This window comes from Ixodes scapularis, unplaced genomic scaffold, assembly GCF_016920785.2.
Source record: "Ixodes scapularis isolate PalLabHiFi unplaced genomic scaffold, ASM1692078v2 PGA_scaffold0__279_contigs__length_252992795, whole genome shotgun sequence".
In the NCBI taxonomy this organism is placed as follows: domain Eukaryota; kingdom Metazoa; phylum Arthropoda; class Arachnida; order Ixodida; family Ixodidae; genus Ixodes; species Ixodes scapularis.
In genome coordinates, this window is record NW_024609835.1 from 105,331,087 (window position 1) to 105,358,569 (window position 27,483).

Below are 27,483 nucleotides of genomic sequence, written 5' to 3' on the forward strand. Positions count from 1 at the left end.
CAAAATAAAACGAGCTGGCACTTGCGTGAGAGAAAACACATGTTGAGTTTTTTCTGGTGCTTTCTATTGCGCATTGTGCATAGGTTTCATGAAATTGAGTTGGTCTATGTGTCCACACACTCTGTATGATATCAAATACATTGACAAAAACTGTCAGATTAAACTGTGCCTCAGGTGTCCATAGCAGTAGATGGAAGACCAGCATGAAAGCAGTGCAAAACTATTTGTAAAGCTTTCAGGCAACTAGGGCAAGTGCTTACAGTTTCGTAAAAAATCAAAGAAGCCAAAAGGTAATAGCTTAAATATTTATTTCATATGCAAGACTAGTAAACACAGCAGATCAAATAAAAATGCAGAGCACAAGCAAACAGCATCAATGTTTCTATATTCAGGCACTTTTGTGACGATACATGTTTTATCATCACTCTCATTCTAAAATATATTGCGTAAAATATGGCAACCCCAACTAAAATAAAAAAAAAATCTTGAATCAAGCCTGTACATTTTCATTGACTTTATGTCTCACACAATATGCATCTCGTAGAAAAAGCCTAGCTATCCACTAGCGCAGCACAAAATAAAGATGAATTGTCCGAGGTAAATAAAAAAACAACTACATTCGGCTATTTGAAGAGGCACGAGGAACAAATTCACAATTCTAAAATGCACAAGAAATTCCTAGCTGGGGTCCTCAAAAGCCATACTCAAGCTTAAACAAAGAGCTATTCACACTTCAGAGTATAAAACAGTTGCTGAAGCTAGATGAAGTGCGTATAAGCACACTAGGGTCAAGCACGTGCAGCAAAAGAGCACATAAGCAAAAACTAAAGTACAGATATTAAATACATAAGTTAAAGTGCCACACATAGCTGTGTGACTGTTTTCATAAAATGCTACGGCTATTCATTCCAGTAGTATTTTTGTATAGATTACAGGAGTATGAAGAAAACAGTCCGAAAGATGCCCACTTTCTTGAGTGGACATGTGCGTGCCCATTTGGTTTCTATTGAAACTGCAAGCTTAAGGCAAGCCTGGGAAGTAACAAATGCCAGAAAGTACCTCCATAACAAATAACAGTTAAGTTTTGGCACAGGCACTTCCGGAAGACAATGTCAACAACGTATGAATACAATCCATGCCAGAAAATAGAATCTGTAGCTAATCTTTTCATGGAAGGCAGCAGACTTTCAGGCTCTCAAAAGGCACAAATGATCATCGCTTTTAACTATGAACTATACATCTACAACTCTAGAAATTTCTTTTTTTTATTCATGCTTCTTAAATGACAATGCCTGACTTATAGCTTTTCATAAAAAGTTATTTGGCCTTCAATGTACAGGTCTTATATAAAAAAAAGTGTATTTTCTTAACCCTGTACTATGAAAGCACAAGTAGTAGCAGCAAGCTGAGTATGCAGAAGTATTTCATAGAAATAACAGGGCCAATTCCCGAAAAGTTTTACTTGAAAGCAACACCATGAAAGACCTGTCCTCTAAACTGGGGAAATGGTACGCAGCAATGCATACAGAAATGAAAGCAGCACCAGTACTAACCGAAGGTCAAATTAGATTTACAGCTCGTTCACATGTTCTCACACTAGCGCTAATCAGACCGGGCACTACTCGATGGAAACCACACTCACCAGAAATCATCAATCTTTGACAGATCTAGCAGCCTGGGTGACATAGTAGAAACATGAGAAACAATCAATTTAAAGCTAGACAGGCCATGCTTACTAATAGGAAACAAATAAATAAAGCTGTTAGCCATCGATGGAGGCTAAAAGTGGAGAAAAATTCAGGTAAATGCTTCATATTTGAAATGGCTAAAAATGGGCAAGATATTGTGCTCCAACAGTGCCATACATTTCATTCTAAAGTAAGCTTGAAGGCTCTTAGCAAAGCCTGTAACAAGTTTAAGCTATCGTCGACATGCAGCAATCATGCTGGGCACTGCCGCAGACAACAACCATATGAGGCCTCAAACTATTCTGTGTGTCTTCAACTGCTTACTTTACCATAGAGCTTTAGGAACTGGTATGGACAAGCTTTGTTTATTCTATAACAAGAAACAGAAGAGATCAGCAGCTAAACAAAGCAAACAAGATCTTCCTTTAACTTGCTCTGTCTAGTCGCTCACACACAAAGACTGCTTGCGTGTGCATCAGAGAGCAGTTTGTTTTCCATTAGGCACGCATTGCCATGAGAGAGTATTTGCTCTATCGACGTAACAAATGAAGCTTTATGCATTACACAAACAAAACTCAACCTACGGCAGTATGTTTTCAAACCTGCCAAGAGTTGTTGTCCTGGACTGGTTGGTGCCTGGGCAGTGCTAGTTGTGGTCTCTCTTTTTGCTCACTTTCTTGTTCTTGTCCCCCTTCTTTGGAGGAGGAGACAGGCTGCTGTGGGTGTTGCGACCGTACACGCTGCGCAAGAAACAAACAGTAGTGCCATCAATGGGAGTGTTTTTTTCACTACAAAAATAAACTATGCTTCGCCAAATGCTTAGTGTCTCCCCCAAATGTAGCACTAGAAGTCCGAACAAGATGCCAAAGTTTCAGAGCTTGCCGTTCTCAGATACCAAACCTATAAGCGATTTTCAGAAATGTTCAACAAATCTTTGTAATGTACAATTTTCTAATGCTCCGACTTGCTTGTTGTGCGTTTCTATGTGCCGTAATGCCCTGTCCCGCACCTATCGTTTGAAGGAGATGGTAGATCGAGCACACATCCTCTCATTTCTCACGCTTTGCCATCTGTCGGCAGCATATCGAAGTGGGCGAGCAGGGTCGCCGCCGTCCAGCGATCACCCAAGCTCGGCGGCCCTCGGTGGCCTGGCGACATCTTGTCTCGGGAAACTTCACTTTTTATATTTTGTTCTTGCTGGAGCACATTGGCAACTTAAAAGCATAACACTCGGGAATTTCTAGAGTGTAGCTCTCACACAATTGCTTGCTAGAAAACCAAGAGTCGTCGCGCACCCACCCAAACACAAGGAAAACATAGAAGAACCAGAAGTATTACTCTCCCCGTCGTGGCGGATGGAAGTGGCACAAATACCGCGCGTAAAAGAATACCCTTTTGTCATTACTAGAAAACATTAGTGCTTGTGATTCAAGACTATATGCAGTCGTTTTATCTCAAGTGCTCCTTGTGGCTCTTTCAAACACCGTGTGACCACAGCTATGATGCAATTTTATTTTTTTTACCCAAATCTACGACCCCCAAGGAGATGGAGATGAGTGCAACCCACTATTTGTACGTCTCGCTGCGGATGTACTCCACGACGTGGGACACGCCGATCTGGAGCTGGTCGGCAATGGGTGCCACCCAGGGGTTGTCGTCCATCCGCACCACGCACCGATGGCTTGCCAGGTCCAGGTTGCCTGCCCAAGAGAAACGCCATTTACAAAGACAAAACAAAAACAATGACTGATCATGGGGACTCGAGTGCATCAATAAAAAAACATCACCATTTTAAGGCAACTGAACGAGTAAAAAACGCTAAAAAGTCACTCTGCTTCATTTTTCCTTTTGAAAAAACAATGCAGTCCTCTTCAGTATCACCTAGGAAGATGACACATCAAATATCCTGACCTACTTCTGTCTAAGTGTTTCTTAAACAGTAGGGCAATCTTTGCAATGTGTCAGGTTGCCGAAATCGACTGACTCTATCGGGCAAATTGAGGTGCAACCAACAGTGCAGTCAAGGCATCGTTGGCATAGCCAACAGTAAGCTAAACGTCATCACCATTGCCCTTTTTAGGGGCGAAGCTTCTTAAGGGGGCCCGCTTCAGACGGAGCAATTTCACCCAGCAACTTGAAGTCGCAACACCAGCAACACCGACCGCCCGCGTTCACACGCAGCAACCGAATTGCTCCGACTTGCCATCATCATCATTAAATTTGATTCTTCTTTCACTATTTAGACGCCCAGCTACGCGCTAAAAACGCGTTCTTATATCTTTGAACGGCATTGAGAATACTAACTCATTTTTCTGAGACTGTTTATTTCCGAAACCGATCCATTCCAAACCAGAACTAAGTCTTTAGCTGTCATCATCACCACCACAGGGGTGTCACGTGAAAATATCGCGTCCCTGATTGGCTGCAGCCGCTTCTACGGTCTTCGAATTGCTCCGAGTTGCTCGCTTGTTCGAGCCGAACCCGATCTCAGCAATTCGCGTCGATCTAGGGAAAGCTAGGGAACAACCCGCCAGCAACCTCAAAATTGCCGGAGAGTTGCCCCGTCTGAAGCGGGCTTTAGGGGCTAGCTTTGTACATCTGTCCGGCGTCCGTGCTCACATCGATTGCCATCCCATCTGTCTGTCATGGATGAAACGTGGCATGTAGCCGCTCAACATCTATACAGGAGAGGGCACTGCGGTCAAATGCGTATATAATGGTGTTAAACTTTACATTCATTGGCTTAACGTTTATAGACGAGAGGGCGCTGCGGTCAAATGCTCAGCTGCGTATATAACCACATTCCATACCACACATCCTCTTTCTGACATGGACCGTTGACTTAAGCGGTGGAGATGCGTTCCCACGGCTTCTAGCGGATCCAGTCTGACCCGCTAGAAGAACCACTGGCTCTGCATTTCACCGACCATAAAGCAGTAATAATGAAGTCGAAACGCAACCCGGAACTCGGCACTACCTATGAGCAATAAAAAAAAAAAAAATCAGCACCATCAGAACTACCTATGAACAACAAGATCAGTATCATCAGCACCACCAGAGCTTCGTCCCAGACAACAAACATCATTCACCACGTGGAGATGTTGTGATGTTTTGTTTGTTTTTACTTCTCCGAGCAAGCATAAAAGGCGGACATCACTCAGCGATGTCCAACTTTTACGATTGCGAGACGACGACAGCGGTTGTGACGCGGGAGACGGCGGCAATGGCAGGAGGTTTGGATGGCCCCCAAGAAGCCAGCTGTGTAGACGCAATACGCCAATTGTGTGCACACTGTTTGTCGTCATCTCACCGCTTGCGATTTTTGTCTCTCGGAGTTTCGTTCACACTACACGTGCAGACTGATGCATCCGTTGCGCAGACGTCGTCGAATGTTGGAGACACCAAAACACGGTGAAGAGTGCAGTGCAGACGACACTTGCGCCTGGCACATGACTGCCCTAACGGTGGCCCGCCAACCCACCCCAATCTCACCCGTCGTGGTGTAGTGGATCACGTGGCATCTCGTACCACCTGATAGCCATGTTTTTGGCGGCTCAAGGCCAATGATGTCAGACGGAGCCTAAGTTCCGGTTTCAACCTCTGCTCATGTTTAAAAATTTAACGATATATATCAATATTGTTTGCAAAGCAAATGACGTAGTGCTTTTTATTAGTGCTTTTTAATGTGAAAACGCTCATCATCCTGAAATTTTCGGAACCAAGCGGAGTTGCCCTATAAGAACAGTCATCCCGTTTTAAAACAAGTCGCGAGAGGTTTGTTTTGCTTTAAGCGGCCAGAACGAAGCACAGATCTGACCTTTGAGGGAAGCTTTAGAGTGGGCAAGGCTGATACGACAAGAGTGAGACGCAAAGGATGAGAACAGCGGGCCACCCCTTTCAGACGTCCGGCCTCCAGCACGTGCTCGTTGCCTTTGGATGTGCTTCGGTTGTGCAAGCACACTCGAAGCTCACAATACCCGAAGTGTTATTGAAAGTAGAAGACTCGCGCTGGGGGCAGGACGACTGAAACTCCACCTCCTTACTGTTGTCATTTGGTCGGTGACTACTGTAAGAGTTCAGACACGACTAGGAAGTGGAAAGGGAGACCTGACGCATCAATTTTTGAAAATATAGTTGGAGTGGGCATCCTTGAAATGAAACCATTTCAAGGATGCCCACTCCAACTCCAAGGAATGTCTATACTCGTTTTCACCTCAAGAAAAAAGGAAGTTTTGTGCACCGTTAGTATGCGGCGCAAAGTAGTTTTTACGGGATGTGGTTGTCGGAGGAAAAAGAGATGCTTTTGGCGTTTGAAACATGTATGCCTTGACGAGATAACATGTGTCTAATCTTAAAAGCACCAACATATATCTTAACTGTCTACATAAAGGGTGAAATTAACGATGGTGCGCGAGGAGCCGGACTGTTTCTCACTATGGTTCTTGAGGTAAAAATGGGCATTGAAGCCACAAACCTGCCAACTTCCCCGATTGTTGCCTCAAGCAAAAGTAAATTAGAATGCCAAGCCCTTTTCCTGTCTCCCACACAAAGTTCTCAGCAACAATATTTATCCCAATGCGAGGCAACCTTCTTATGACTGCATGTGCATTTTATTTTTTGCGCAGAGTGCGGAGCTAGTCAATAAGCATCGTGGAAAGCCTTGCAAACAACTAGAAATAGGTAACCTCTGTACTCCACAAAGTGAGCCACAGTGGGTTGTTGAGCACAATTTCACATTCTGAGAATTCCGCTTGGGTTACTGTCGTTAAACCGGCTGGTCCATACATCATCATTCGAAGGTCTACTTAGGTCAATTCTGCTGCGCAAAAAACGAGATGTGCGAGCTTTAGTGGTAAAAAGATTGCCTCAGATTCAAGACATTCAAGTAAGTAGGATACTAATCAGAATACAAATAAATATTATCGGCACCAAAAGAAACTAAAAAAATGGGGAAAAACCTCATTGATATATTTTTCCGGCTGTAATGTTGATGAACACCGATTCCGTGTAACTCACATAGATGTGCGTATCAATACCCCGTCTGTTCTGTTTCCCTTGCCAATTCTTGCGCCCGAAAATTGCCACCTGACATGGCAGAGGCGACAGACATGACTGCGATGCTGCAGCTGTCCTCCATCTTTGCTTTACAATGCACGTGAAGCACAATTACAAGCTTTTGAGTTTCACACAAAATGAAACCCATGGAGCAAGGGAAAGTAAACACAACAGAAGCATGCATCAGAAAAAGTGATGGCAAGGTGAGTATGCAAGGGAACTATTTGCAGTAATCCCCCGCACATGCATAAACCTTTTCCCCTGGCTTTGCTCCTGCCGTCGCCATTTTCAAAAGGCACCGTCCCACAGGACTAACATTGCCAGCACCTATCTTTGCGCGTATTTCATCCTTTTAGAGCATTCGTAGTATGGGGCGTAAAGAGCAATAAAAACTGAATGTGTTCTGACGATCAAAGATCGTGCCATTTGTACGACGTCGTCAGGCAGAAATTGAGGGACCACCTTTCAGACGCGGTGAATGCACTTTACGTGGACGTGTCCCCAGGCACCGTACCTCGACGTCCCTGCTGCTCAGAGCGACAAATGGAGGATGAGTGGCGCCCCACAGTGTGCCCGCTTACCCAGCTCTGGGGGCAGGAGGGTCAGGCGATTGCCCTGGATGTGCAGCTCCCTGAGGCGCGACAGTTGGCCCAGCTCTTTGGGAAGCTCCACCAGGTCGTTCTCCCGAACGGACAACTGCCGGGGGGAAAGAGAAGAAAGCGTCCTCACCACCGCATGCAATACCACGCACAATGCCTTCAACGGAGAAGCTCTAGTATTGGCTTTAAGAGTGCACAGCAACCGCTTATCTAACTAAAAAGTATGAGCTGCGTGTCTTTGCTATTCATTCACGGAGGTGCTTGCTTCTTTTCGAGCATGCAAAGTTTGTCAGTCATTTTTGTGGAGATGCAGTCTCAATTACCTCCCTTGATTAAAACAAATAGGGCTGCACCAAACTACCAATCTTCAATTAGTAACTTGCACGGACCATACTGAGACCAAACAAACTATTAAAAATACTCGTTAAAGTTATTCCCAAACTTTGATCCCTCCCCTGCCAAAGCTCAGTCAGGTTCAACCGAAGCCATTTATTTATTGACTGGCATCAAACAGGTCAAAGCATACGCAGAGATGGTAAGTAAATATGAGCTTTGACAAAAATAAAGCTTCGAGTGATGCTCGGCTAAACATAATCGAGAAGATTTATAAATGCTCTCATTAGTATAGTAAATATCCTTCTTTAAATCTCATACTTGTAATCACAAAAGTACATGCAGCATTTCACGGCATTCTGAAAAAATGCTCAATTTGACACAATTTTAGGTTTCGGTTTCTTATTGGAGCGCATCTCTTCGCCAGTGATCCCGCTCCCCATGGCCAAAACGTGCAGCGATGTGGACCACCCCGCATTACACATAGATGCTAGATAAGAAAGCCTCCAGACTGCCACATGAGGTCTGCCATTTTCGAGTCTGTGCCAGTGTGGAGATGCACCTTTTTGTGCAATGTGAGGGGGCGTCTGAATGTTGCGTGTTTTGGCCACGGGGGGCGGAATTGCTGGCACAGAGATGAGCTCCAATAAAAAAGATGAGAAAGATTGAAATGCGTCCAAATTGGGCAATTTTTCAGACCGCCATACAATGTTGCACATGCCTTACATGTCATATCAGTGGATTTAGTAGTTTCAGATGTTTCGCATTAAGTTCTTAACTGAACCCATATCTTTAAGATTAGTCATTAAAAACCGAATGACTAAAAAGTACTTAATTACCCAATTACACTGAATGCTAATAATTTTTCTTAATGTGTTCTTTGGCGTAGACCACTACAGCATCAACCTATTTTTTGTGTGATGCATAGTTTTAGAAGGAGCCATTTTGCTCTAGTTTTTGAATATTTTACTGCAAGGCAAACGTCAACGTCCACCAGGTAAGCTGATGTCCATCAATTTGGTTAATTTTTTTCTAAATGCTACAAATGCGTATACAACCACCTCAATCTAGAGGTCCGCCTTTTTTCTCGGCACGTGGCGGCATTGTTGCAGAAAAACTTGTGGCGCCCACTCTGCAAATGTCACTTCTCTGCAACGCACCACTGCGCTTCAAGAAGCACGCTCGACGGAACTAACTGGAGGCTGGCTCACAGATTTGCGCGCGATTGTGACCTACTGCACTGCCACTGCTTGTGACCACATATCATGAACGCTGGAGCCTTTTTTCGGGTAACCCTGGAACACTTTCGATTTTACGCAACATTTTTTTACGAAACTTGGTCAAAATTTGATACAGGGTGAGAGCTGCTGCAGGGAGCGCTACTGTTCCAGAGGGAGTATTGGTCACCCCACTCTCCGTAAGCCATCCCAAATTCGCAATGACAAGTAGTTTTCAAAGAATAATTTCTCGTACGCCGACATTTTGTTACGTCCATAATCGATCACTCTGTGCAAGCACTGCTCATTCTTTATTGATCTCTAATAAAAGAACTTACAGATAAGACTTCTTAATTTGTTTTCGAACAAAACTATGTTTTACGAAAGAAAAAGAGCCAGGCAGCTGAGTGTATGGGTTCGTAGTGCCTCCACTCGATGGCGTCACGTGCGGCACAGAATTTCGTGGGTGACGGTGGTATTGAGAATTCATTTTAAGGCAAGAAGGGAGGATGAAGAGTGATATTGTTCTGGAGATTGTTGCATGTTGCAGAAGAGGAAGTTTAAATCGGTTGGCTGAACGAACAGTGCCGAAAACGCTTCCAGATATGCTGCCAGTGTGATCCCGCGTCACCGCAATTGATTAGTGGCTCATTAGGAGTGGCTTCGAAATTACAATTCCTCTTTCTGGTGGCCAGATCCCCAGCAGCGCTGGCCATAGTCAGATACAACATAAGACAATGCGAGAGGGAAAAGGGCAAGCATGACAAAAGCACTGTGGAAAGGAGGTCCCTCCTCTCCCTTTTTAGATTACATAGTTTCTACCCCTTTTCCCCCTCGCAATGTTTTTCTTATGGTGTATCCGACTATAGACTGGCTGCTCTTGGCCCCTTCGTCAACGCTAGCGCCACAGGTGGTTGCGTACCAAGCTCTTCCATGGCGTTACGGAGAAGTTTCGTGACCAGTAATGTATCGAAAGACTCTGCAACAGGCTCGAAATAATTCCAACAATGTTATCAGCAACAATTTCCATACTGTAGATGGTGCATAGATATGATCCCGCAAATACCACAAAACCTTCAGTCCAGTTACATGCACATCTGAATTGTTCCAGGGCTGCTGATAGATGGCAATAGTGCGCCAGGGTGTTCACTTGTCCTGAGCAGCTGGGCGTTTTCAAAAAAGATCGCACAACCATGTCCGGTGACCATTTTTAATTTTTATGAAAAAAAAGATAATTTGCTGACTTTATGCCCAGAAGTATAAAACCAATCCTTGTTTTCCGAAAAAAAATTTTGTCTTTGCAAAAAAAATTTGTAAGCACCCCCTCAGTCTCGTGAGCGATTTGCGTATCGCGCGATGTTCACATCTCGGGCGGCTTCCCCCAAAATGCTGTTCTGGCTACGGCTCTTGAAATATTCACTGACAAATTAGGCATAAGAAGGATTGACAAAAAGTATTTATCACCGAGAATCAGGGTAGTTATTTCGAGAAAAAAAATCACAAACACGGCTCATCGCGCAATAACGCTCTGGATTAAAGAATATTTTTCTCTGCATCAATAAAAGCTAAGGTCTTCAAACTTTGCCAGTGTGTCACCCTGTATATAGTTCACCTTTGCGTAAGATATTGCTGTCGTGGTTAACGGGAGGAATTTACAAGAATTGCTCACACAGGGGCATTTAACTAAAAATGCGTTATTTTGGAAATCATTTTTTAAAAAAAGGCCATCTTTAATTTTCTTTAAACTCTCTGAATAACATTTATAATATGTACTAACAGAGTATGCAAAAACATGATGCAATATTTGCATTGCGTTTAAGTTATAAAGCGAGAAACATGGCCAAATTGACGCTAACGCGATTGCCATAAATGGGGCGTGCACATACCCGTTCTTCACAATTTCATTATTATTAAAACCTGTAAAAATGCTATAGGGTGGTCAGGAAAGGACAAACTGACAGCACAGAGGTGTACGGTAGTTTTGAAGGGAAAATTCCTAATACGTTTTTTTACAACCGACCCAAAAATGTCCACGGGCCGGAGCGATTGAGGTGCGCCACCCTGTAACATGCTTCGCGCTGCCTGTTTCAACAGCCGGCGTATAGCGTCTCAGTCTACACGAAGTAAAGGAAGCAACCAGAGCGACTTTGCAAACAGATCAGCCTACAACCTTGGCGGTAACATGATATAGGAAGTAGGGCACGGCAGAACCTGAACCTGCTCCGCCTGTAAGCGCCAATAGATCCGCCGCCGTGGACGGCTGCACAATGCGTAGAAAATAAAGATACATTAAAAAAGAAAAAATAATCGTGATTGAATGAAATTATCTGTAACTTAATTTATAAGACAACGGTTTGGAAAATCGTGAAATCCAATTTGGGTATGTCCATGTGACCTACGTAGGTGATGGTGGAACAAGCCACTTTGAAAACAAGTACCAACTACACGAGCTGCAGAGCCACAAATATACGTCAGCGAGGTGTATTTTTTCCGCAGCTTGACATGGCAAGAGGGCCTGTGATCGAATCGGGGGTCGTGTCAAGCACCAGACAACGTTGTAGAGCCTCCGACGGCCCACCAAGTCGGTGATCAAGTCGGGGTCAGGAATGGTTGCCCCACTGAACCCTAAACTGCCGAATGTGAAACTAATCCATCTCCCGAAAGCTAACGTCAAAGCGTTGAGGGACATGAAAGCAAAGGACTGGGACTCTGTTTCCGTTGTGCGTGGAACTCAGTCCTGTCACTTGTGGCAGTGTACGCGGTTTGGCGCTTCGCAAACACAGCTGTTTTAGCAAGAACAGTAGCCGCAGAAAAGATATATCTTTAAAAGTAAAGCCTCCTATGGCTGCGAAAAGCAGATCGAGGTCGCGAGCTTGCGGTGCCACTGAGAAGGAACGAACAGTGATTGCTGCAGGCAAACCCGGAAAAAAATATTCCTTTTCGGAGTGCCAGGAGAACGCCGTGACCGACTCAGGTCAGCGTCTGGCAGAAAGAATTCATGCGACAAGCTCCGAATGTGCGCACAGGATCTTGATTAATTAAACTAGTTTCAATTGTACCACTTTAAACATGTGTTCTCTCTTATCACTGTTTAAATGTCAGCACCCCAGCCTCTTCACGAAGAGTATACTCCGAAATTCACTGATCCGAGAAATCTGTATTTAAATTGTTGACTTGTGCTTCAAACTCACCTCTAATCTTTTGTATGAATTCTAATTTTTCACGAATTCCTGTCACAGTGCTTCCTCTTCACAGACTTCCTACATATTTCGACTGCTTGCTTGCCCTTGTTTGAAATTGGCAACGTCCTAGCTTTCTCCACTCCCATTAGGTCAATTCTGTTTATTTAAAACCCTGCGAAAAAAAAAAAAAAATATATTGCAAAGCATTTTTGAAGGGCCTGATGGGACAGATTATGAGCCTTGATCTGTGAAAAGTAGAAGAAAAATTACGATGACCTTCATTTTAAACTGATTTTCCAATTATTGCAGAATCGGTAACCTGTCTAAATTTCAGTGTATTTATTTTAGAAAGGTTATGGTTTTCAATTTCAATGACGATTTATGCAAATATAGAACAGACGCATTCAAATCATTTAAAAAATTTCAATTTTCAGTCTTTTAAGATCCGGATCCATAAAGCTCTAAATCGCTTCGTAATCGATAATACATGTTTACCTCCTTTTATTTTATATAAAGTCTCTGCACAAAAAATATTAAACCTAAGACGACAACAGTTTTTCTTTAATAAATATCCAAAAGAACGGTTTCATGAAAGTTGCAAAACGAGAATGTATACCGACAGCGACTTTGTGAATTTTTTTTTTCTCAACATAAATTTTTTTTTCTACAAAAAAAGTTTGAATGTTTTTGTGCTTGCACAACAAGTAGAACATTTATCGTTTGCTAAAAATAAAAAAATGGCGACCGGACATGGTCAATCTATCCTATCTGAAAATGCCCAATACAAACAATCTCAGGCAATCAGAATTTTTGTGCTTTTAAGTATCTTTTATTTTCTATGCGTTGTGCGGCCCTCCACTGCGGCGGATCTATTGGTGCTCACAGGTGGCCCAGGTTCAGGTTCTGCCGCGCCCTACCTCCTGTATCATGTTACCGCCAAGGTTGCAGGCTGATCTGTTTTCAAAGTCGCTCCGGTTGCTTCCTTTACGTCGCGTAGACAGAAACGCTATACGCCGGCTGTTGAAATAGGCACCGCGAAGCATGTTACAGGGTGGCGCACCTCGACCGCTCCGGTCCGTGGGCATTTTTGGGTCGGTTGTACGAAAAAGTATTAGGAATTTTCCCTTCAAAACTACCGTCCACCTCTGTGCTGTCAATTTGTCTTTTCCTGACCACCCCGTAGCATTTTTACACTTTTTATTATTAATGAAATTGTGAAGGACAGGTATGCGAGTGCCCTATTTATGGCAACCACGTTAGCATCAATTTGGCCATGTTTCTCGCTTTATAACTTAAAAGGCACAAAAATATTGCATCATAATTTTACAGACTCTGTTAGTACATATTATAAACATTAATTTCAGAGAGTTTGAAAATTGTTAAAGATGGCCTTTTTTTTAAATGATTTTCAAAATAATGCATTTTTAGTTAAATGCCTCTGTGTGAGCAATTCTTGTAAATTTCTGCCGCTAACCAGGAGAACAGTATTTCACGCAAAGATTAACTATATACAGGGCAACACACTGGCAAAGTTTGAAGACCTTAGCTTTTATAGATACGGAGAAAAATATTCCTTAATCCAGAGCATTATTGTGCCGTGTTTGCGATTTTTTATTTTTTTTTCAAAATAACTATTTTAATATTTGGTGATTAATACTTTTTGTCAATCCTTCCTATGCCTAATTTGTCTGTGAATATTTCTAGACCCGTATCCAGAACAGTTTTCTTGGGGAAAGCCGCCCGAAATGTCAAAATCGCGCGATACGCAAAACGTGCACGAGACTGAGAGGGTGCCTACAAATTTTTTTTCGCAAAGACAAAATTTTTTTTCCGGAAACAAGGATTGCTTTTATTTTTCTGGGCATAAAGCTAGCAAAAAATATTTTATTAATTGAAATTAAAAATGGTTACCGGACACGGTTGTTCGATCTTATCTGAAAACGCACAGCTGCAAGTTGTTGCAACGGGAGGTTAATGCACATTCAAAGGCAAATGTTTGAACCAGCCTTTACCAGCCATGACCGTGACTATAATGCAAAAACTAAACAAACAACTTATAAGAATGAGTCAAGTGTTTAAACAACATTACAATGGTCTGCCTCTGAGAATAGAGACACTAGTTCACGCTGTAGATGAGAAATTTATTCGGCGCTAACCTAAGGTTTTTAGCACATGCCACACAGCAGGGATTATGCAAACACACGTCAGAACGGCCCTGATCTGGATCAACAATGAAACACAGGATCACTGGAATCTGCAAAGCGAGCTTTCGTGCCACACGCTCCAAGCCTCTCTGCCCCAATGAGCTCGGTCACTCTGCCAATGCTTGAAAAGTATGAATATTACGATTCACTTTGAAAGGAATATCGTGTAGCATATTATAACTATTATTCAGAAATATTAATATTTGTACACTATATAAAAGTTCTTCTAGGTTTTCTGAGAAAAGCTATAATATAGCTGGGTATGCAAGAGGAGGTTAATAACACGAGCTCACAATTTGAAGGTTCTTGAGCTGACCAATGGCCGGGGGAATCTTCTCAAACTCATTGTCACCGAGGTAGAGAGCCCGTAGAGTGTCTGAAAATATTTCCGAAACAGTAACCTTGAAAGAACATCAAAGCAAATTTCAACCATCTAACAATTACCAACATGTATTGTTCCACGGACATACTTCACAATGCCATAAAGGGAGCACAGAAGTGTCACATCAAAAGAAGTGACCCAAGTATAACTGTACTTTCAGTTCAAATCTGGTATCATGCTTTACAGTTAGAAAGTTACTATCAATCGAGACCAGCGCACAACAAACGCTATAGTTGCTGAAAATTCTCAGTTCTGGTATTGTTTGTCAGAATCATTGATTCCAACTGTTGTGCCCCAACTACAATCCTATTCTCCACCCTGGGCCACGGCTTCTAAATGTATCTCCAACCCTCAAAAGTCGAAGATTACATGCCGACTGTCGATTGCCTGCCCTGGGGACTGCCTCATGGCCACACTAATGCACAATGTGTGTCTGCATGGCCACACCAATGCACAATGTGTGTCTCCAACAGTTTGAAATATGTGTACATTTTGCAGTGGCCATTTAATAGATTCTTTCGAAATTTAGTAGAGTCACTTCGATCCCTATTGTCATCCAACTGAATCATCTGTGGCACACAATGGTAGCCTCCTGGTGGCCAACAGAGGAAGAAACTGAAGACTTGCACATACTGAAGCAGCTAATGCAAAACCTCCACATTGTAGATGTTAGCACGAAGCAACGCATAAATTGGATACGAGCGCCGCGTCGGCGTTCATTTCAAACAAGAGTTCTATCAATCACTTCACATGCACATAGCTCAGAAGCACCCAGATGTGGCAATGTCTGTCAAGAGCTCTGCTTGGGTAAGCGCTTTGTACAGACGGGTAGTTTTTTTTTGTGACTGTCGAAAACTGGAAGGACTCGAGAAGGAGCTGTATAGCGAAAAGCACGTTGCCGTCTGCTGTTCACGTACGAAACTTACAGTGCCCTTTAAAATACTGCATTTTCACTGCTCCTGGCATGCCAAGAGCTATACTAACTGTTGAGCCACTATAGTTACTGACAGGATCAGAAGGTCAGGGAGGCCTTTCAGCTCTCCTGCATTTAGTGTGAGCTTGGCGTCCTTAAACCTCGAGCGAAAGCACGTGCAGCCAAAGCACAGCGGCAAGCATCAGCCGCAAGCTGGAGGTTAGGCGTCCAGAAGAGACACCGTGCAGCTCTCCCCTGCCAGAGACAATAGATGGCTAGGAATTTCATAGAGTCTTTAGAGCTAGCTGGCTCCAGACACCGGCCACCCGTTGCAGGGAGGTCCTTGGCTGCCCCTAAACAAAGAATGACCCGGCCGGCTTGTCTACTTGTCCACGGTGCGAGGACGACTTCTACCAGTTCCTCACCCATGATGAAGAAGTTGTTGGAGAGCGACTGCTCGTTGAGGTTGTTGTAGGTGAGGTCGAGGACCTCGAGCACTGGAAACGCCCCAAAGCCCCTGGGCAGGCTGCTCAGCCGGTTAATTCTGCAAATCAGAGAGGAAGAAAAAAATCAATATTTTGGGAATTTATGTGATGAGTCGACAAAGGGCATCTGGCATGCTTCAGCGGAAGAGTGAGAACTGATTTCGACAAACTGGGGATCTTTTGACGTGCAACCGATATCTCGGTTACCTTCTCCGCAACGAGCCTGTCAGATTCTGGGCAACTCGCCCACCAACTGGGGATTCGTAGGCCGGCGCTTTGCCTCGGAGTCATTGAGGCCATTAACCGGAAAGAAGGGCACGCCTCAAATCATGTTGGGGGCCGAAAGGGAGACAACCGGGCATAAGCCATCCGTCACTTGGTCATCAATGTCTTCTGCAACCCAGTCCAAAACCTTTGACAAGTAACATAGTGTAATGATACAAAAACAAAAAATGCCTTAAAGGGGCACTGACACCCCAAAGGTCGTATTTATTTTTATTGTCTAAAACGATGCAAGTTGCAGTCATAGACACGCAAAAAAAACCGCATCGCGAAAAAAAATTTTCCCGCGCGCGCGCGCGCCTTTTTATTTTTGGCGTTTGATTTTCCCGCCTCTCGCCTCCTCGCTTCTTTTGATCGGTGACGTCAAAAATCAGGAAATTTAGAAGCTTTGTAGGCGACATCTCTATAACATTTAATTACGGCAATCGTAAAACATGTTTTTTAACGCAATTGCGAACGCACTACGGCCCTTCTTTTTGAAATACCAAAAATCGGGAGTTCGTTGTGGTGCCGTCTCCTGGATTTGTGTCCTCCAACGGAAAAGAGGCGACACCGCTCAAAACCGGTCCGCGCGTGTTGCTGCCGCTCACTCCTTTCCTCCTCGCTTTGGGTCGCCATGGCAACAGCCGGGAGTGGTGAAAGGAAGTCGACTCTCAGGTCTCCGCGATTTTTGACGTCAAGGCACCGGCGCCGATCGCGCGGGAACTTCGAATTCGGCATTTGGAAATTGTTTTTTTACTTCACAAATACTGAACTCCCAAATTTCAAATTTTGAGGGTAATGTCCCGGCATCGTTTTCAATCGTTTCGGATAATAAAAAAAAATATGATTTTGATGTGTCAGTGCCCCTTTAAGCCTTGCCAGAACTACAGTCTTTTTTTAAAGATTTGTACTTCTGCCAAAAAAAAAAAGGAAAAAGCAAAAAAAAAAGTAAGGAACGAAACAACCAGAGCTTAGCAAAGATAAGTAGCAGCCAGCTGCTGCCTCAATATTTATTGGGGATCTCAAGTACAACATTTTCTGGCATCTAACAAATGAATCACTGCCAGTGACAGGCACCCCCAAAAACGTATGATGGGTGGAAAAACAAATTGTGACGTGCAAAGTGCACTGGTGGATAATGCACATCTGCAAAATTTATGAGAATTTTTTCTATATTGTGCCCCATTTTCCAATTGAGTTTTGTTGAGGCTATGGACTAAATTCTTAATCTAAAATATAAAGCGTAAATTAGGTATTAATTTTGTTGCTCCTTTTTATCCTGTATGCTGACACATGTGCCATACATTCAAAGATATGGTAAATAAGTAGTTTTTCTAGTTGTGAGCTCAAACCATGAAAGCAGCAAGAAAATACTCACCCCAAGTTGAGGATCTTGAGCTTTGGCATTGTCGAGATCGACGAGGGCAATTCCTTTGCGTAAAAATACATAAAAAAGAATCAGAAACTCAGCTGCTTTGCTGAATATTTACACATCTGTTTAACCCTTCCCTTACTGAAGAGAAAAGCGGTGATCGCCAAAGTATGGACAGATGTTTGTAATTTTATAAACTAATCAGCACATTGCATATTATGACACATCAAAATGTGGCCCATAAACTGCTCTTTGGAAGGAATAGAAAGTTAGAATAATCTGTTGAACAAGTTCTGAAAGTTTAATCATTGAACTTGGACCTTATGTAAAAAAGACATAAAAATGCTTTAGACATCCCTTACTAGATTTCCCTTGCATTTGCAATTGATTGCATTTCTTTCGAAGATCAGATTCCTTCTGGTCTTTCCTGATTGTTAACGGGTTTTGCCAGTGTTTCAGCGTGTGGAGAGAAAATTACATACCTTTGTGCTGAACCTTTAAGCTCTCAGTGTATGTTTGCTTAAGTTTAGAGTGAGGTTAAATTTTTTGTTCTGGTCTGGGTTCCATGGGCCTTGTGGGTATGATGAACTTTCACTTTGAGCGAAGAAGGCAAAGGTTTCTTTTGTATGAATAAGTCGAAGGTCCTTTATCACATGAAGTCAGGTGTTGTCCAAGCATGGGTGTGTGCCCTGTATGTTTTTTTGTTTTGTTTTTTAAGGTCATAGGTGCAAGTGGTTTTTACGAGTTTAAGGAAAGAAGGATGATTCTCTGTCTAATAGGTTTTGGGAAACTTTGAAAATGTGGGTATATAAGACGTGTAACAAAAAAAGGCAGAAGCTGAGTTTGAGATGTCGTCTTTCTTTTTCTGTCTCTTCCACTTTTTTAGGCCTGTGTCTCGGGTTAACTTAAGTCATGGTAGACTTCCACCAGCTTGCCTGTAGCCTACCATAGAATACCGCACATCTGCCCATTCCACATTAAGCGCCCATTCCCAAATTTGTAAGATCTGAGAAAATATGCATAGGACATTAATATGTAAAATTGATGAACGGACAAGCGCCCATCCCCTATTTTCTCGTGCTTATTTCTACATTTTGAGTGGGCGTTTGCCTGGTATTTTACGGTAGCTGTTATACATATTATAGTTTCGTTTTGAAAATTGTTATCTCTGCCTTTTCATTTACTAGACTCCTGTGCACATGGTCACGACACGCTTCCCACATGACGTTCGATAAGGTAGACGTACACTTCTTTACATACACTGAGTGTCAAAATGAAGAAGATGTGTTAACTATGGTAATACTGAGATCTCCTGTCACATGCAAGCAAGGAGTGGCAGGAGCAGCCTAGATGGGCTTATGATATCTGCTCTCTATAATATTCCTGCTTTACCTATCGCTTTGTGAAGACACTGACAAATACAGCAAAGAAAAATACCTATCTGTGATTTAAGAGGCCAAGTCAATTTCTTTTCCTCCAAACATGGAACATTACCCTTACCTCATCCGTAAATAAAAAGAAAAAAGTGGCACTATAACTGTGTGGTTCTATCAAGTTTGGAGGAGCAAATTTGCACAATAGATCTACTGAACTTATACCATGAATATGGTAGTAGATTGTCACATCTTCAAAGCATGTTTTCACTTGTGTATTCAATTGCATTATACACACGGACAACTTTCTGTGGCTATGCAATCAAAGCTATGGACACACAGGCACTCGAGCACCTCGAGTGTCAATCAAAGCTGTGCACAAGCACTCTTCACTACTTCTAAAATGCCACAGAACGTTGCCCACGAGTATAGTCTCACTTATCATTTTGGGAAGTTTTTCGGAGTGCTTTGTTCACATTTGTCCACTTAAGCTCCCCAGACACGAATAAAAAAAAGACAAAGTAATCACAGACCCCATTTCGGTTAACATGATTGGCTGGAACGGAATGACATGTGGTACTTATGAGATACCTTGAGCCACCTTTGCAAAATATTCTTACTGGCCTATACAAACAACACTCTCGTACCACTGAATGCATCTACCTACTCACCATTAAAATTGATCTAATTTGACATGGCATAAAAACAAAATTATGTATGTTTAATGATTCTGCAGCTATGTGCATTCTGTCTAGGTTGACCGCCTGGCCGAGTGCACGCCCTTTGCAGAAAACCGTACACAATGCAACATATTTGCTAATACAAACAACTGATTACCACAGAATGCTCCCATTCCTAAACTGTGAAAAAAGTGGGTCTCATAAAAGAAACTTGCAAACTTACAACAATGTGGTTATTGCACAGGGTCAGGATCTCCAAGTTGTACAAGTTTGCTATGCTGGCAGGAACAACTGTGGATAGAAATGTTTTGCCATCAGCCGTCTTCTTTCCTCTCAGGTCAACCGAAGCTCTACAGATCACCAGTGGGCTTTCGACTCATCTTTCTGGCACAGAGAGAAGCATGTTCTTGTGCTTTGTTGTTTTTCTTTGTAGAAGGAAGTTTTACACAGGAAGCGGTTACTATTTTGCGAAGCAATCGTGATCTTAATTCTCCGTGAAATGGGGCTGTTGGGAACACCATTGTTTTCCGTTCTTTTCAACGTTGTTAGAAGTCGGGGATTTCAAGGTCTCTCAAAAATGGTTGGATTTGCGAGTATAGAGTTACATGGTTAGATCAATTCCGTAAGTGGCCCCTGAGGCTATCAGGGACGCTGCTCAATGCAGCTCTTCCCCAAGAGTTTGATTCATCTTTTTGCCGGGCAGTTGTTTGTTTTACAGGCGGTTTTTCCTTTTTTGTGATTGGCGCGGCACCCTATCACGGGGCAACTTCAGTCACGCCAAAGTCTTCATCACCAATCGAGCCCTGCCGCCGGCCTGCATTTGGACTGGCCTACCAAAATAGATGAGACTGTTTGTTTTTTGCTGGTTGGCTTCGGCAACTTGTTTTGTGTTCTGTCTAAAGGCTGGTTCACACACCTGCAACTGCTTACGACTGTATCCCTTTAAACCTCTTAAAATCTCTTACGACGAGATATTGGGTAGCCGTGGAGCACATGCAGTTTTCGTACAATTCCCATTCTTTTCATGCATTATTCTTTTTTTTTTTGCTAGAAAAACGTTTGACAATGTTTGAAATTGCCATTTCTTATGTATATTATGTACATTTGATCTCAGAAATACCCCTAAACCTTCACTTTAGTGAAATGTAAGTCCAACAGTTAACTCGTAGATGGCGCCAGCATGTTCTCTCATCGTAAGAGGTCACAAGTAAATGCAAGTGTATGAATAAGTCTTAAAAGTTTTGAGGTTTTATTATTATCTTTTTTTTTATCAACTGTGCTGTGAGTGTCTGTTGCCGGATGCTTTTCTTAGATATTTTTTCATTGTGTCACGGTTGTAGATTTTGTTTTTTGTATTGTCTGGTTCACCTGCATTGCAGAGTTCCATGTGCAGAAGCTTGATTTTCCTTGCTGTGTGCAGTTGACTTTCCACAATTTTGAATAAATTATTTTTGTTACATTAAAACATCCGTGTTATTGCCTCTCTGCCCGACTTTTACATGCAGCATAGCTATATCACCTGCCTACTGGTCCAATCTAATTCTTTAACTCTTCTAACTAATTTTTCTAGTTTTTTTTTGTTTTTTTTTAAACTAAAGTTTACCATTTTGCGACACATATTAAGCCCAGATACATAAGTTGTTTAAGGAAAGTACCTCCCTTGAAGGGTGTAGTCTTTAAGTATTTGTTCTAATTCAATGAAATTCCCAGGGTACTGACCATGCAGCCTTAGGAGGCCATGTGCAAACTTTCAGCTAAAAAATCTTATTCCGTGTCATGTAACGGTCTCATTTGTCAGAAGAATGAAACAAGACTTAGCTTAAGTGTTTTTATGTTAACTATTCACACGAACTACCCGAGTTACAAGTGATGAGACAAAGACGAGGCTCCTGACAGAGGCAGGCACAAACCAAATAAAGTAAAAAAGATTATACGAAAATATTAACGTCCGACACCTCTCCAGCAGAGAGGGACCTTCAGGAGAATCTAGTGAAAACCACATTTGTTGTGCAAATGCTTAGATGGCGGGAAGTTGGTCTGCCTTAGAATGGCACCTGGTGTCTCTGGTCTAGAGGGGCAATCTAGCCAGTGCAACATGACTATTGAACTAGAGTCTTTAAAGTGTATCCCTTAGTAGCAACTACACAAATGGAAGCATGTACAATATCCATCCATAATGGAAAAGGCGAGAGTGAAATCTTATTTTGCGACTGCAGTATAAGCCTTTGCTCAAGGAACTGCCCTCTAACTTTGTAAATTTTGGAGCTGTGGTGCCTCAGCGAGTCAGCAACAATAACAGTATTCAAAGCTCACCTCTGATCTTGTTGTGGCTCAAGGTCAACCTCGTCAAATTGGCCAGGGAAACTGCAAGGAAATGAGAATATTGTAAAAACTCCCAGAAACCCATGCCAGTGGTGTATGCAAGAAACAGACACACTCGCTCGAGCCAAAACAGTCCAATGCACGCTGCCTTTTACAAAAGTGAAATGCTCAGGCAATGTAAGGGGTAAGAACTGTAATCTTTCTTATTTTATTTGCTTTGTTAGTATTTTAAAAACGACAAATCTACACACCTCGCTCCTGTATAGTTTTAGTTCTCGTTAATAGTTCTAACAGTTCTTTGATGTATTAATTTTTCTTTTCTTTGAATATATATTTTTGTATGCATAATTCAGCCCCTTAAGGCCCGTTCACACTCTTGCGGCCGAGTACGACTGAGGGAGACGAGATCTCTTAAGACTTCTTAAATGTTTTTAGAATGAGGGAACACACTGGCATTGTGGCGCCATCTATGCGGTGACCCTGGAACTGCATTTCACAAGAGCGAAGGTTTTGCGGGATTTCCGAGGTCAAATGTGCGTAATACCCATAGAAAGGCTCGTTTATAACATTGACAAAAGTTTTTCGAGCAAAAAAAGAAAGGACAATGCGCGAGAAATAAAAAAAATATGCCGGACCGCCGAGTTTACACTGCTTCCCAATAGATGGCGCCAGTGTGTTTTCTGGTTTAAGATGTTTTAAGGAACTTAGGTTTAAGAGGTCGTAAGAGTGTGAACGGGCCTTTACAATAATACTCTATGAGTGAAGTGTAGAAAATTAATTAAAAAAACTTCACACGAGGCAAAAGCAAGCTGCACTAGCATGTCTCAAGAAACATCTTTGGAAAATCCCACAAGGCTTTTTGGTGAGCCCATATTGCACCATGCTGTACAGGAATCGTGGGCCCATGCCGATGTATGCTTGGCCCGACTCGACTTGTACGCTCTGTACATTCCGGAAGCAGCTCGACAGAACAAACATGACAAAGCTGGTACGCACCCTATTCTGTTATTATCCTGCCTTTGCATTCTAAAATCACACAATGCTGAACCAACATGAACGGCTCTTTTTATTCAAGGGGTACTCTCTTACACACTGTACGTCGGATTGCCAAAAAGATGTCGTGTTCGGGTGAAACATGACATCGTCATGTAATCCAATTTTAGATTGGAAAACATTGTCACAACTGTTTCTTTTTCCAACTGAACTAGTTTTTCCAAACTAGTATAGTACTGTGGAGCATGCCTACAAGGGGCACAAAACAAAACAGTACAACTGGGTGTTCAAACTAACAGTAAATCTGTAAAAGGGCCAGTGTTGTACAGATGCTAATTTTGCCATGCAGTGTATTCCCACGGGTTAATATTGAAGATCACATTTTTCTACTTAGGTTGGCTCTCCACGTCTTCATATGCCCATTCAACTTTACTATTAAAAAAAAAAAGTCCTGATAAGGGCAGGTATATGGGGGTCGGAATGCTGCGACACCTTTCAAGCCCCTGAATGTTGAGTCGAAACTTTCTCAGTACCCAGTTGTGAGTGTGCTTACTCAGACTTTTTGACATGGCGGACTTAGATGTCAGCTGTTAAAGAAATACAGAAAATAGATATGATTGTGTGTTTGGACTAGCTATGTTGCACATTATACAGGCATACATACAATCATGATGATAGCACAAGGTATAAAATCAGCACGGTGTGAGTAACTTGTGTTTGGTCAGAGATGGGTTGTAAAATAACAGAGGTGAGCCGAATGTTAGTATTCGGCAAGCAGCTAGTCTAGCATGGTTTGTCAACTCAAAAACAAAACAAGCTCCGGGTGCGTAACATAGATAACGCTCAAACATTCCGGCGGAGCGCTCGAGCATAGCCAACCATTGGGAACGCGTTTAAAGGTCTGTCTTGTTTCTTTTTTTTTTTTTTCTTTTTTGCAATTTTTACGTGAATTTAAAGGTGTCAAGGACGATATGACGACGACGCAAGTCGACGTACTGCGCGGAAACAGAGAAGCCGTTTCTTGATTTTGGCATTGAGAAAATGAGTCAACCTGTAAATTCCCGTGATCGATAATTCAGGACACAAAAATATTACGATGGTATTCACTAGAACGTATCTGTGTGAAGAGCGAGCAGTAAAAACAGTCGGCTAAAGCAGGCATTCAAGCTAGTGTCTTCTTTCTGAGCAAACGTCGCAGGCACACACCCAGTAGGACGTAACAATTAGGCTCCTTGCGTGTCGACAGGCGTTTATTAATCACCAGAATCGCTTTCAATTGAAGAAACTCCCAGCGTCACCAGTGCACACTAAACTTGGCAACGCCCAGCGAAGGTTGGTGTTTACTTTTTTCGTTTGCCTCGAGAAAGAAAACATGTTCGACACTGTTGCGCAAAACCAGCTTTTGGCGAAGGTTCAGCCCCGCGTCCCCCAGGTTTCTCGTTGCAGGCAGGTTTTGAAGTAACATTCAAGACATTTCGTAGCATGTGTAAACGATCGCTACGTGAATCAACCCCCGCAGACCCATGACATCACAACCGGTTTAAAAATACGACGGTCGCGCCAAATTTGGAAAAGGGGGTCAAAAAAGGGTCCCGCCCTGGCGCGAGCGGCTACTCACAAAGCCCCGGTATCTCTTCGATTGAGGTGATGCCCCGGTCGACCAGGTCCAGTTCGGGATTGTTCGTTTCCCGAGCTTCGTCGACCACTTTCTTCACCTTGGCCATTTTGTTAAAATCCAGGCAATTACAGGAAGTGTGCTTGGTCTCGCGCTCCATCCTGCTGGCTGCTCAACTTCCGGACGCCAGGAGCGCTTCTGCGAAGACTCGTCAGAAGGGCGCGGGGCGGCGCCACCGGACTGCTTCCCACGCGTGAATCGCCGTTGGCGTCGTCTGCTGCCCACATCGGCTGCGTCTCGCACCAACTGTTGCATTCGTCCAAAGCAGAGCCGTTTATACTGAGAGAGTTTGGCCGATGGGCGGAGCTTGTTGGCCGCTAGAACCAGCGGATTTCGCGATAACACAATATGGCGTTACTTCTTTGTCTTGTTCATTCCTGTGAAATCGCGTAGAGTTCCTATGAGTCAGATCCACAATATGGCGGACGGAAGTAGTTATCCCCCGGTTGTCAGACTACGCTGCTGTGGTTGTCAGACTGCCAAAATCTCCTTAAGAAGGCCAAACTCTCTCAGTATAAACGGCTCTGGTCCAAAGCATTCGAACAAAATTGTACAACACAAATCGAAACAATACATACAAAAGGACATAAACTAAAAACACACCGTTTTGCGCGTCCGCTGTTCTTTATTCATTTAGCATGCATAACCTCTTTGGCCGATGAAGGTCGTGCGGAGTTTAAAAGCAGAAATCGAAATAAACAAAGAAAGTACAAACAAAACAAGCCATGTAAACGTCACGATCTATAGGTATTTCAACGCAAACACAAGTCTATCCTCCTCCCGTATCCTCCTTCTCAACAAACTGTGTTCAGAATGCAAGGTGACGAAAAGTAAGGACGAAGTGGCATTGGAGGGCGGGAAGATCAGTGCGGCGGGATGAAAGCTACCAATAATATAGAAATATACATTTCCGTTGGCAAGAGCTCCAAACTTCGTTTATCTTTTTTACGTCCCATCTTTCCCGCTGAACGACTATTTAGGTACCGCCTCTTCGTCACAGGTTCACCGCTTTTCGTCAGCATACTCTTTCTCCATCTCTCTCCCACCTTTCCCCCCCCCCCCCCCCCCCCCCCCCTGTCACATCTTTGTTTTTATGATCGAGAGCAAAGATTTCCTTTAATATTTTGTACATTTGACTTCCCCCCGCCGAAAAAAATAAAAATTAAACTGAGTGGTCCCTTTTGGGCCAACATCAGACTCCTTTGATTCCTTCGATGTGTGTCATATGGATTTTATTTTGTCTATGTAGCGGACAGTGGTTTCGATTCCTTCCCTTTCTTTTGTATGTGTGTGTGCGTGTGTGTGAGGGGTACCTCGTCGTTATTTATTTATCAATTGCGCTAGACAGATCGTGTTTTCCTTACATTCTTGCGTATTCTGTGCTTCGGACGAGTGAGAAACACTGTCAACGCAAACAGGCGATCGCCATATTTTTTTCTTTTTTCTTGTTTTGTTCTCTCTTAGCATCGAATGCCTGTCATAGAAATTACTATTGTGATGACAAGTGCCCATGGGAGGCACTATATTTAACGCTAAAGTTCGGTGCCCGCCAACACGCTTCCGAAGTAATAGTATATGCGACAAAGCCCAGCGTCGCGCAAAGTATGTAGTACACATCAGAAAGATCTCGAGCGTTATTCGGGCATCAGAATAAATAAAGTCGAGTAAATAATTTAATGTTTGGGGTACATCTAAACTTTTCACAAACCTGTATTTAGTTGGTGTATTTATCATACTCAAATTTTATGAATATAGGCTTCAGAAAAATAAAATTACCCCCCCCCCTCCCCCAACTCCTCATTTTTTTTTTTTATTTTTATGCACGGGGAGGAAAACGACATATACGGTCTGGTTGACGCTGCTACTCAGGGATGGCGGCGCCATGGACACATGCTTGGATCTGCTGAGTATGCTTCAGGGTATTCATCTAAAAAAAAAAAAAAAAAAACCAAAAAACAAAGGTCTCAAACTCATTCAGGTGCGGGAGCCCACCCCAGAAAGGTCGAGGGCCAAACCAACATCTCCCAGAAGAGAAGGCCGCAGCGCTCTTCTCGTGACGTCGCAAAGGAAGGCCATCGGGGGCGCGCGTCGAAGCGAAGGCAACGCGCGTGGATCGATCTTCGTAACGCGCTTTTAGTCACAGACGCGCGTCTTATTAGCTAAAATGAAAGTTGCACATAGCAACGGGTCTAGAAAACATTTTATTACACGGACGAAATATTGCGCAGCTAAATAATCGGTATGAAATGGCACGAAGTAGGCGTATAAGAAAAAACATTGAGTTACGCAATTATTGCTGTAGGAATGCATATTTTATTCAGAAATACTCCGACAAAATGGCGAGATACGCAGTGAATGGACACAGCAACACAGATCACAGTTAAAAATCAGATGGATGTAGTCAACGCGGACACGGCAAGACAAGTGTCACTTACGATCATGTAAGCAATGTTTTCTCACTGAATTCTTGCATCATACCCTGGCCACATGGCAAAAGTAATACAATTTCGATAAAATGACATTATGGGGTCGACAAACCAGCTTGCAACGCTCGTATAGTCACTCAAGACCGCGAGCTGATTAAGTCCCATATCATTTAATGAAAATATATTAACTTTTCCGTGTAGCAGGGGTACTAAAGCTACTATTTACAGTCAGCTAATTTTACCTCTCCCTATGGACTAGTTTTTGTTTTTATTTTGTATACACAATAATACTATTACCTTAATACGGTTAAGATTCTAGT

General features: G+C 42.9%; 1 protein-coding gene across 1 annotated transcript; it reads right to left on the bottom strand.

The window, feature by feature from the left end:
• Positions 1-291: 291 nt before the first annotated feature.
• On the bottom strand, positions 292-24,885 carry LOC121835315 (ras suppressor protein 1-like). Its single transcript, XM_042289348.1, has 9 exons — positions 24,681-24,885; positions 22,061-22,111; positions 19,971-20,038; positions 17,701-17,753; positions 15,999-16,117; positions 14,572-14,654; positions 7,325-7,439; positions 3,256-3,388; positions 292-2,428 (listed from the first exon to the last, which is right to left on the bottom strand). Exons 1-9 carry the CDS (start codon positions 24,835-24,837, stop codon positions 2,335-2,337), a joined length of 873 nt encoding a protein of 290 aa, XP_042145282.1. The 5' UTR covers positions 24,838-24,885; the 3' UTR covers positions 292-2,334.
• Between the last annotated feature and the right edge of the window lie 2,598 nt (positions 24,886-27,483).